At 46.0% G+C, this 12,580-nt stretch overlaps 1 protein-coding gene across 1 annotated transcript; it reads left to right on the top strand.

Annotated features, from left to right (window-relative positions):
• The first annotated feature begins 4,807 nt into the window (after positions 1-4,807).
• Positions 4,808-6,170, top strand: LOC127042049 (olfactory receptor 14A16-like). Its single transcript, XM_050935714.1, has one exon. It carries the CDS (start codon positions 5,050-5,052, stop codon positions 5,968-5,970), a length of 921 nt encoding a protein of 306 aa, XP_050791671.1. The 5' UTR covers positions 4,808-5,049; the 3' UTR covers positions 5,971-6,170.
• Positions 6,171-12,580: the final 6,410 nt, after the last annotated feature.

The raw sequence follows: 12,580 nt of genomic DNA, 5'->3' as shown, positions 1-12,580 counted from the left end.
TGGCCCAACCAGAGTCTTGCTTGATTAAACATTTATAAGTAACTCAAAATTTGGCTCCTAAATAGGCTTGTTCCGCAATTTATAACTATAGATCAATACCTCAGCTGCCTATATTCCAAACCCAGTTGTCTTCTCTCACAAACCTTGGAGAAAGGCAAAACTCCTACCCAGAAATGTGGACCTGGACACAATACATGGTGTGAATACTCCTCTCATTCACAACAGGCATCTGACCTCACAGCATCTCAAAGGTGGTAAGAAAAATAAGCCACCGCACTGCTTTGGCTTCACCATAGAAGAAGGCAGGCTCTGTGTAGATTTTGCAGATCTGCCACTTTTCCACCAAAGATAGGTAATAATAATATTGGGAGTGTTCTGAGGGCAATATAAATAAATACTCTCATGTAGGAGAAATGACATCAGCCCTACACATTCCTCAAATATCACAGTGATGGTTATATGTAGCTGAGACAGAAGGTTCAAGACAGTGGGGCAGCAGACTATATACATGAATAAAGAGATAGATCATGCAAGTGCCTCAGCACCAAGAAGCCAGCAGATTTCCGATGGGTTCCCAAGTTTCCATTTCAGTGCTGGGGAGCTGGTTGTGCCAGGGGTTTGTAGACAGCCCCCATCCTCACTCTGTCCATTGCCAATTCTCAGCCCAGAGAATTTGTGGGAACTGATGCCTTGGCCCTCAAAGTGGTTTGTTCTCATTGCCAAACTCACATCTGGTTTCTTATTTTGTAACATCACTATACACAGTGCACAATCTAAACTGGGACATAAAGGTGTTGTGTTTATGTGTGAGAGCCAGTGAGCGTGTGTCTATGATTGTTTTTGTGCTGGGGAAAGAATGTGTTTGGTGCATTTAGGCTGGTGTGTTAGAGTGAGTGTTTGCATGTTGCATAGTGTATGTGTGCCTGTTTGTGTGACGTGTGAGTGAGCATCATGGTGTGTGTGCGTGCATCAGTCTATGGAAGATACCGCATGGATGCTTGTGTGAGTGTTTGCCTGTGTGTTTAAATGGCAACTACTGAACACAATAAAAGTTGCCTTCCTCTTTCCTTATTGCTCATAATCTAGCACATCAAATTTCCTATGATATGCAGGAGGCAAAAACCAAATAGAACTGGGCGAATAATAGATTTTTCATTTCACTGGCAATTTTGAAAAATCAGAAAAAAAATAATTGTGGGTCAAACTAAAAATGGTATTTTTCCAAATTTCAGGTGAATCAAAAATAATGTATTTCAGGTTTCTTTTTGACAAAATCTAAACATTTTTTTTTCAATGTTGACCATGTTTCAAAGTAAAATTAAGGGAAAAAAATTAAGGAAAAGTTGTTTTGTACTAGAAAATCAGAATGTTTCATTCCCAAAAATGCAATTGTTTTACACTTCATCTGACAATGCCACTTTTTTAACCTCTGACCAGAGCAAACTACTGTGGTCCCTTTTAAGAATGGACTTAATTCTTCTCTCACACTGATATAAATCCTGATTATTTCTATTGACCTACTTTAGTGTCAGTGAATTTACTCCAAATTTATATCAGTCTAAACTAGGAGCTGAACTTTTCTCTGGCAGCTTGATCAATATGCCCATTTTTTAAAAACTGTTTATTTAGGAAGTTTCAACAAGTTAACAAATCCTTGCTATGTAAATATCAGAAACAAAACAATCATTACAACAGTGAACTTTGGTTTAAGGAGATATCAGGCAGGAATAGAGTCACCAGATCTTTCTATTTAACAGGGTTCTGCCATAGTGCAGAATGAGGATCATTAGAACTCCTATGTCATTTCTGGTTATTTTATTAAAGTGAGCGACATTTCTGTATTCACGTATTAACAGACCAGGTATGTCTATCAAATGTTCATATGCAATGCAATTGGACAAGTGTGCTGGGATCTTTTTTTGATTTTTGTTTACAGGTGAATATAGTTTGAGCGCTGAATAAGAGGTCACCAAATATCTAAGTATCTATCTGTCCTCTGTCTATTTTGCTGAATATGTAATGAGCCATTTGCAGCAGTTAACCAAAAGTTGAGAGGATTGTGGGGGGGCGAAGGGAAAAAAACCATGGGGAAATAGTTTTATTTTGTATAATGACCCATCCACTCACAGTCTTTATTCAAGCCTAATTTAATGGTATCCATTTTGCAAATTAATTCCAATTCAGCAGTCTCTCGTTGGAGTCTGTTTTTGAAGGTTTTTTTTGTTGTTGTTGTTGTAATATTGCAACTTTTAGGTCTGTAATCGAGTAATCAGGGAGACTGAAGTGTTCTCTGACTGGTTTTTGAATGTTATAATTCTTGACATCTGACTGGAGTCCATTTATTCTTTTACATAGAGACTGTCCAGTTTGGCCAATGTACATGGCAGAGGGACATTGCTGGCACATGATGGCATAGATCACATTGGTAGATGTTGTAACTATTCCAAATACTCCAAGTTGTAACTCTTATCCTCATTGTAGGGATGACAAATGAGGAATGGAGCTGTGAAGGGCCTGAACAAAGTCAGAGGAATAGCTGGGATCTGATCTCAGGACATGCTGAACCTTAGCTTTTTAATAATTAATTATTTCATTAATTCATTAATTATCTGATATAAGAGGCCCATTATATTAGGTAAGACACAGTCTCCACCTCAGGGACAGTCAAAGGGTGAGAGGGAAAGACAGCCCCAAGGACTGATTTTCCCAAGATAACACATCAGGTCAGTGGCAGGGCTAGGAACTGATGCCAGGTGTCTGGAGTACAGTCCTATGTGCCTGCAGTGTTTGCCTCACAATCTTTCTTCTAGACCCTGCTGCCTCATTGTAATTGTGATTATTTTAGTTTCTGGAAACTCTTCAGGGAAGTAGAGAGCAAGAGAAATTAATTGTTGCCTCTGGGCTGTTGAGGGCTCCAGGCAGTGAGTCTCACAAGCCCTTAGAAAACAGACATGGATAAATCACATTCCTGCAGCACCAGCCTTTTTGACATACAGCTCATCTGCAGACAGCACAGATCTCAGTGTATTTCCAGCAGCTCAGACTCAGTGTGTTGGGGCAACAGCCTCTCATAGTACAGTGATAAGATCGTTAGATAGAGAGATTGGTAGATAGAGCAGTGTGCAAGGGGCTCGAGAGAGAGGGGGAGACCAATTGCAGTGTGTAGCTGGAGGAGAAAAGACATCTCAGTCTGGGAAGATTCCACATTGACCGGCACCATAAGTTTGCTCTTGCAATTAAATATATTTGGGAGTTACACAGTGGCACTTTAAGGATGAAATTGTAAGTGACAATACATTTTTTTTCATAGTTTCACTCTTAGCTCAATTTGGGCATGGGAAACTGAGGCAGTCCAAAGAACTTACCTTAGGAAAGAGAGGGCAGAATATCTGTGCCTCAGTTTCCTTCTACTGGGAGTGAGGAAATTGATGAAATTGACACACATATTTTTTAGAATGGATTAAGGAGTTTACATTAAAGTAATTTGAAAACTGTGACAAACGTTATCAGCTCATTGATGTCTTTCTCTCTGTATACATTAGTTTGTTGTTATTGCTGTTTGTCTGTCTCTTTGTACTTTTCTCTCTCGGTTAGTTTGTTTTTACTTCTCTAGCTAACTGTTAGTTTTTTTAGTTCTGTGTTTCTCTCACACTCTATCTGTTCTTTTCTTACTTGTGTCTCTCTATTAGTTTGTTGATCTATCTATCAATTTATGTCTAGTTCTTAGTTTATTGTTACTTCTGTCTATTAAATTGCAGCAAGGGCAGTTGAGTCAAGTGGATGAGAGTAGTGGTGACTAGGAGCCTGGACTCCTGGGTTCTACCCCCAATTCTGGAAAGAGATTGGGGTCTAGTGGGTAAGAGAAGCAGGGACAGAGAGCCAGGCCTCCTGAGTTTTATGTGTGGCTCTGGGAGTAAATTCAGTCCAGGGTGGAGAGGAGAGGAACCATAACTGGGGGTTCTATTTCTGTCTATCATAAGGACTCTGGGGCAGGCACCCTTGTAACTTGAAGCTGAGTGATTAGGATTTTATCCATACACCAGGTGAGTGTTATGCTTTATTTTTATCATTGTGTCATATGTTCAGATCTTCAGGTGAGTGACCCAAGTACCACGCTGGAGAATCATTCTCACTAGCGTTCATTAGCCCAGTGACTCTCCATTTTCACTCGCAGCAGTCATTGCTGATGGCAATGGAGAGTCACTGGGACAAAGGATGAGATACAGTCTGATGCAGTCGTTAGAGGAGGGAACTGGGAGTCATGACACATCGCTTGTGTTCCCAGCTCTGGGAGGGAGTTGAGTCCAGTGGGTAGAGCCAGAACTCCTGGCCTGTATTTCCAGCTCCCAGAGGAGTGTTGGATTTACAGAGTTAGTGCTGGGAGAGTAATGGAGGGAATCCTGGGTTCTCTTCCAAGCTCTGGGAAGGGGTTCTGTTGAGTGCTTAGAGAAGCCGGAGGGGAGCCGGTATATCTATCTCTCACAGCACGCGTAAAAATCTCGCTAGAACAGGGGATGGGGCATCAGAGCTCCTAGGCTGTATTCCTAACTCGAGTTTACCGTGTAATTATGACTGGGTTGGGTCACCTCCATGTGAGATGCTGCTCCAGTTCAGTGCAGTATAAAGTGAGAGTAATTCCATGGCATGCAGTGAAATTACCCCACATTTGCAGCAGTGCCCCTGACAGCAGAATCCGGCCAGGCAGATCCCCAATTCCCCTTGGTAAACTGAGGATAGTAACATTTATACACTGTTATCCAGAGTTCGCCCACCTCTGGGTGACAGAGGTATACAAATACCTCAAAAGCAATTGTTCCTATTTTTCCTCTCCATCACCCTAATGTAAATTAGGAATAACTGCCCTGGAGTCAGTGGGGCTGTTTTCCCCATCCTCATTCCCATATTACACCAATCTTCACAAGCTAAGGGTCTGACTCAAGGAAATTAAGGCGGTTTTCACAAAAAAAGAGTTATTTTTTACTGATCTAATGCTGTCCCTTGCTCTCTTCCCTCCCTCTGCAGACATCAAACAATGTCCTGAGAAAGAAAATGTCCAACCGAACCACCTTGACCGAGTTCCTTCTCCTGGGATTCTCTGAAGTTAGGGAACTGCAGATTTTGCACTTTGTTGTGTTTCTAGTGATTTACATTGCAGCCCTGGTGGGGAATCTTCTTATCTTCATAGTTATAGTCTTCGACCACCACCTTCACACCCCTATGTACTTTTTCCTGATGAATCTGTCTCTCCTAGACCTTGGCTCCATCTCTGTGAATGTCCCCAAATCCATGGCCAACTCCCTCATGAACACCAAGTCCATTTCCTATGCTGGATGTGTTGCCCAAGTCTTTTTCCTTCTCTTCTTGTTGGAAGCAGATTTTTCTCTTCTCACCATCATGGCGTATGACCGATATGTCGCCATCTGCCAACCACTGCACTATGAGACAATAATGAACAGCAGAGCTTGTGTACAAATGGCAACTGGTGCCTGGATCAGTGGGATTCTCTACTCTGTGCTACACACTGGGAACACGTTTGCATTGACCTTCTGTGAAGGCAACATGGTGGATCAGTTCTTCTGTGAAATCCCCCAGCTACTCAAGCTCACCTGCTCTGACTCATATTTGACTGAAGTTAGGGTTATTGCTTTTAGTATATGTTTGTTCTTAGGCTGCTTTATTTTTATCATTGTGTCATATGTTCAGATCGTCAAATCAGTGTTGAGAATCCCCTCTGAGCAAGGCCGGCATAAAGCCTTCTCCACCTGCCTCCCTCACCTCATTGTGGTCTCCTTGTTTGTTTGCATTTCTAGCTTTGCCTACCTGAAACCCACCTCCAGCTCCACATCTGCTCTGGATCTTGTGATGGCTGTTCTCTATTCTGTATTGCCACCAATCATGAATCCAATTATCTACAGCATGAGGAACAAGGAGATGAAAGCTGCCCTGAGGAGATTGACTGGGTGTATGTAATTCACCAAGAATTCATTTCTGTTTTTATCTAATAAAAGTTTGCTTACTTAGTATCTGTTCATTTAATGTCAGTGATTTCCATGACCACACAGCTTGCACACAACCAGGTCTGATTCTGTTCTCAGTTGCACCAATGCAAATCCAGATTAACTTCGCTGATGTCACTGCTGCTGGGAAGATTTACACCAGTAGAAAACCTGGCCCAGTTGTGGAGTTAAATGGGTCTAAATTGTGTGCGTAAAAGGAATCAGACTTTCATTCCGTGTCAAAACAGTATCTGTTACACTGGTTGGTCACTTGCACTCATTCCATGACCAGTGAAAACAATGATGGGAGTTGTCTTGTTTGTGTATATAAATCAGGAATGGCTTTGTTGGAATCAGAAGAGTCAGACTGGTGTAAGACTGGGGTAGGTGAGAGAAGACATTTGGGGTAGATCCTCAACACATCAGTGTAGTTCCATTGACTGTGGTGTCCCTAAAGCGATTTGCAACATCTGTGGATCTGAGCTACTGCTTCCAATGGAGCTGTATATACATTGCCACCAGCTGGTGACTGGACCCACTGTTTTATAAATCACCATTCATCGCCTAACCATTAAAGGGGGACAAGGAGACAGGCTGTCTCAGCCTGGCTTACATGTACATTTGGGCATGTGAGGGATGGAGAGACTGGCTAGGAATTACAGGTAGGTTTCTAACCATCAGTGGAGCAAGGTTCTGGAGCAGCCTCTAAATAAAAGTTGTGGGGGTCAAGTGAACAAATTCATTTTAAGAGAGAGCTGGACACATGTCTGAGTGAGATTGTATGATGGGGCTGCTTGTGATGGTGGAGGGCAGGGCTCAGCAACCCTGGGTCTCACTTGCATCTTACGTCTTATGTTTCTAAAAGTTCATGCTTCAAGGTTTCGTGTGGATACTGGCAGGGGTCAGGAAGGGATTCTCCCCCCGCAGTGTATTCTGGGAGGTTTTTTTTTTTAATCTCTGAAGCATCAGGGCAGCCCTAGCTAGAGATGGAACATTGGGTGGGATGTGCCAGGGCTCTGAGGTGGCACTGATCCATTATCTCTCTCTTGGGTGTTTATCTGGCTGGTTCTTGCCCACATGCTCAGGGTCTAACTGATCATCATGTGGTGGTCAGGAAGGAATTTTCCCTCCAGTCGGATTGGCAGGGACCTTGGGGGGGTCGCTTTCCTCTCCAACATGTGGTGCGGATAACTTGCCTATATTTTCTGCATGTATCTCAATCATTTCCCTGCCATTGTGGGGGCCTCGGGTACTGGTGCACCTCAGTCTCTCCTATTCTCTGCCAGTTGCACAGAACTGTCTAATATCCTGAGGGCTGCAACACTTTGGTCTAATTTCAGTTGTTGGGTTTGGTGTGTGGGTGGTATTGGAGTGCACCAGATCAGACTGGATGATCTGGTCATCCCTTCTGGCCTTGAACTCTAATACTCTGTGACTTTATGGATGTGCAGGGACAGGGGAGAGGAGAAGGGGCCACACAGAGAATATACACGAGTAGAGTCCATAACTTTGCATTTGTACAACTGTCTGTGAGGCACTGTCCTCCTGGCTGAGGGAGGTGACTCCAGCTCAGATAGAGCCCTTGACCCGTGTAGTTGTGCAATGTCGCTGTATAAACCCCACCCATGGGCAGTGTGTGTTATGAGGCCCCTCTATGCCCCTCCTAGAGGACAGGAGGCTGTTCCAGTGCCTGTCAGGCAGCCTGGCTGTTCAGCTCAAGCTGTAGAAGCCCCTACTTTGGACCCTAAATGTTTCTGTTTGAATCCCTGGGTTTCAAAGCCTAGATTATATGGTGATCCTCACATACATGCAAGTGTCTTAACAACTTAAGAGGACCTTATTCCTGCACTAATCAGAGGCTGATGTTGCCTACCAAGCTACTGCAGAACAGCAGTGGGAGTGAGACCTAAGAGGGGAAGGACTCCCTAGTGAGAGAAGGGACAGGTTTATTCCCAGATGATCTCAGACATGCCCATTCCTTGTCCCTATGCACCTTGGAAAAGGAAGATGCATGGCATGGGCAGGGGTGTGCGTGTTGCTCTCAGCTCAAGTTGGTAGAGCTGGTCAAAGTAACTTGTCATTGGGAAATGGTTTCTTCAACCTGTTTGTGACAGGGGCTGCTATATTTTTAGCTGAGTTAAACAATCTGCCAATGACTTGGAAAAATGTTGCCCAACTCTACCCTCAACTAGTTTAGCCACTGACACATTCCCAGAGTACCGAACTTTCTGGTACTTCTGGCAAAGCTGTGACCCCATCCACCAGTGTGACCATGCATACCTCACTAGTCCATGACACGGGACAAAACCACTTCTGGTTTTCTCTGCACCAGACAGGGGATAAGCCACACAAAAAGGGATTATCCAGTTTAAAACCATATGAATGGCCATCTACTTCAACCCATCATGCTCACCCCTGTGGAACAGCTTTTTCACAGCTTCCTAGATACCTCCTCTACCAGAAATATGTTCCAAAAAACTGAATCTCCTGCATTTTGTCCCAGAGGCACTGGTGGTTGATATATTGTCCAACAGTGAACATTGTGGCTCCATGGCTGGTGTAAGGATACTCTGTGCCCTAAGCGAAACTTGCAGCTTGTGTCCCCCTTCCCACCCCTCCCCCCAGAGCATTGATTATAAACTTTCAAAGATAAATACTGCATAATATGGTATTGTTCATTAGAATTAATACAACTTTGGGCTGAAAATGTATTAATTTTATTATTTAGTCTACATATTTAATGAAAATAAATGGTGGTGCGGGGCTGGAGGCAGGGCAGGAGGTGGGGGCTGGCTGCGGGCAGGTGGGGGGTGTAGCAGGGGCTGGCTGAAGACAGGGGGTGCAGGTCTGGCTGCGGGCAGGGCAGGAGGTGTGGGGCTCGCTGGAGACAGGGAGTGTGGGGCTGGCTGGAGGCAGGGCAGGGGGTGTGGGGCTGGCTGGAGGCAGGGCAGGGGTGTGGGGCTGGCTGGAGGCAGGGCGGTGTGGGGCTCGAGGGAGGCAGGGCAGGGGGTGTGCAGCAGGGGCTGTCTGAGGACAGGGCGTGTGAATGCTGGATGGAGGTAGGAGTGTGTGGGGCTGGGTGGAGACAGGGGGTGTGGGGCTGGATGGAGGCACGGCAGGGGTGAGGGTTTGGCTGAAGACAAGGGTTGTGGGCCTGGCTGCGGGGAGGGCGTGTGGGGTTGGATGGAGACAGGGGGTGGGGGTGGTGGAGGCAGAGGAGGGGTGCAACAGGGGCTGGCTGCGGGCAGAGCAGGCGGTGTGGGGCTGGCTGTGGGCAGGGCAGGGGGTGTGGGGTTGGCTGGAGGCAGGGGAGAGGGTGCAGCAGGGGCTGGCTGCGGGCAGGGCAGGGGGTGTGGGGTTGGCTGGAGGCAGGGGAGAGGGTGCAGCAGGGGCTGGCTGCTGGCAGAGCAGGGGGTGTGGGGCTGGCTGTGGGCAGGGCAGGGGGGAACCACTCCCAGGTGGCCTGGATGGGACAAAGGTCTCTGCAATTGCCCCCGCTGGTGAGTGCAGGCCTGGCCCTGCTGCAGAGCTCAGGGGAGTGGGGGTGGGGCTGAGCAGGGGTGTGGGCCCTAGGGAAAAGCCGGAGCAGGGAGCAGCACAGCGCCCCCGGCTGCCAGAGGAGGAATGACATCACTTCCCGGCCGGCCAGAGCTGATCAAAGCTGCAGCACCGGGTGAGCATCCCAGACATTTTGGGAACCACTTTTTGGTGCCCTCAAATCTTGGCGCCTTAGGCAGCCTCCTAGTTTGCCTAATGGCTGCACCGGCCCTGTGTGGCTCCCTTTTGGAGTAGGGCCTAACAGAGTTAAAGGATTCCTTGGGAACTTGTGTTTAACATCTCAGGACTCTTAGAAGATCACAGCTCTGGTATTAGACCAACCTCCTGTCTTCTCCCTAGACATGACGCCTCCGGGTTAGCTGTCAGACACACTGTCTTGGACAAGTGCATTTGCTTTATAGGTGAAAAGAAGGATTTAGTTCTCCAGGGCTCTCAGTTAAGGACCAAACTAACAAGATACTGAAAACAGGCTTTAGAATTTTAAAGGTCCCTGGGGGATTTGGACACAATTATAAAAAGAAAGCAGCTTAAGGCAAAGTACACACTAAAGGCAATAGCCCCAGTTTCACTGAGATATGAGTCATAGCAAGTAGGTTTGAGGAGCTGGGGGATTTCACAGAAGAACTGACCCATTTAATTGTTTCCACAGAAGATTATTGCAAACGTGTTTCCAGTTTGCAGTTCAGAGAACCCCACTTATCCAGGTACTGGCTGCCATTTGGACACAAGGTCTCCTATTCTTGATCTCCTTGAAGTCCACCTGTTCTCCATGTCAGGATAGATTGGCTTTGGTTGCTTGGTTCAGCTCTCACTCTGAATTTCAAGGCACTAGTCTACAAAACAAATTCTGCGGGTTACCAGGTTTCTTGCTTACTCAGTTTTACTATTTGGCAGCTACCCCTCTGAAACAGAAATAAATATGGATGCAGTAGGGTGTGTGGGTTTGAAATCATTGTATTATTGACAATATTTGCGTTACCTAGCCTTTCTTAAAGCTCTGTTTTCAATTAAGGGTGGTCATAAATTTTCTGCTTATATTGTTTTCAAAGGAAAATTGTGTTCTCAATTAATCAAATTTTCACAGAACATCTCAGGTATCCTCAAATACTGTGATAGACCCAGGCCAGTTGGGAACAGCAGAGTAGTCCTGTTGGTATCTAGGGTGTGGACGGGTCCACCTACTGCTAAAGGATCTCCCCACAGCCTAAGAGGAGGATCCACAGGTCCGTGATACCAAATAATTGTGGGGGATAACCAATCAAATAACAGGAACGGGAGTGAGGTCACAGGGCTAAATGAAGGGAACTTGATGGGGGCACCGAGCAGAGAACCCTGGACAATGCCCACTGCTCCTCGAAGGCATCAAGGGAGCCAGTGGACACTGCCCAGAGGAACTCTGCTTGGATGCGTGAACGGACGAAGGAGCGGAAATAGGCCCCACAGTTATAGGAAATCCGGTTGGACAACCTCCTCTCCCTGGTGTTGTAAATGGCCATTTTGACCAGAGCTAGGAGGAGGTTGACAAGAAGGTCCCGCGACTTTGTAGGGCCATGGATGGGGAGAGCATAGATGAACAAGTGAGGGGAAAAGTGCAACCAAAAACGTAATAATATATCCAAGAGGAACCAGAATAGGGGCTGCAACAGCAGAGGAGTAGAAAGGAGATATACTGGCCACTGGAGAAGCAGTTTTTTGTTCCCTGAGTGACCAGAGCAGGGGCTGCTCCAGGCCAATGAGAACACCTGACTCCAATTAACCTGCTAAGAGTCAGGTGAGGCAGTTAAGCACCTGACTCTAATTAAGACCCCTTTGGTGCTACAAAAGGGCTCACTCCAGTCAGGCCAGGGGGAGCCAGAGGAGAGGAAGTGTGTGTGTGAGGAACTGGGAGCAAGAGGCGTGCAAGAAGCTGAGAGTGAGTAGGGATACTGGTGGAGGACTGAGAAATACAATTGTTATCAGACATCAGGAGAAAGATCCAGTGGTGAGGATAAAGAAGGTGTTGGGAGGAGGCTATGGGGAAGTAGCCCAGGGAATTGTAGCTGTCATGCAACTGTACCGGGAGGCACTCTAGACAGCTGCAGTCCCCAGGGCCCTGGGCTGGAACTTAGAGTAGAGGGTGGGCACAGGTTCCCCCCAAACCTCCCAACTCCTGATTAAACACAGGAGGAATTGACCTGGACTGTGGCTTCTACCAGAGGGGAAGGTCTCTGGGCTGTTTCTTGACCCACAGGGTGAATCTATGAGGCAAGCAAATCTTCCAACAAGCCCAGGACCCACCAAGGTAGAGGAGGAACTTTGTCGCCATACATAGCAGAACTGAAAACCCTGTTTTTTTTGGGGTGGATTTAGGCGAGAAAAAAATCAGTTTTCTGCACATTTTAGCTGAAAATGTTTGTTTGTCACCTGCCAAAACAGAACAATTGTAGATTTTGGGGAATTCTATGAAAGCCCAATTTTTTTTAAATATTTTTTTGAAAAAAATTATAGACTCTAGATGTTTAGTTGCCCTGATCGCAAAGTCTTAAAGAGTGCCAAATATAATTTAAATTTATGTTCTTAAATTAGCCCTGTACCTGTGCTTGTCCTATGCTTGAACGCTGGGCCTGCTCCCCCCACAGAATGCCACACTGGTACAATTTAACTACATCCCCTTTTACATCCCCTTCACACTTGCACAGAGGAGACCACCTAAACTCTACTTCCCCTATCCCTCATTAAACCCACAGTCTGCTCTCATATCCCCCTCACCACTGACAAGATGACCCCAGGACCCTGCCTACTGACATGACCTACACAATTTCTGTATTGAAATGATGCAGACTGGGGACCCTCAAGGGACACGTGCACCTCTTCCCTTTGGTCACACACATGTGGTGCGGGGTGAGACCAGATCTTCCCATATTACAAACACAGTTCTATGGACTCCTCAAGTAATCCCCCAAAATTATCATATCACAAACACACCACTCTTCTCCCTCCGCCATTCAAGTCAGCTACAGCTAACCCAATGAATGCAGCTAGAATTT

This window comes from Gopherus flavomarginatus, unplaced genomic scaffold (assembly GCF_025201925.1).
Source record: "Gopherus flavomarginatus isolate rGopFla2 unplaced genomic scaffold, rGopFla2.mat.asm mat_scaffold_2044_arrow_ctg1, whole genome shotgun sequence".
Classification (NCBI taxonomy): domain Eukaryota; kingdom Metazoa; phylum Chordata; order Testudines; family Testudinidae; genus Gopherus; species Gopherus flavomarginatus.
The sequence above is the reverse complement of the archived record's forward strand: the minus strand, read 5'-3'. Positions and strand labels throughout refer to the sequence as shown.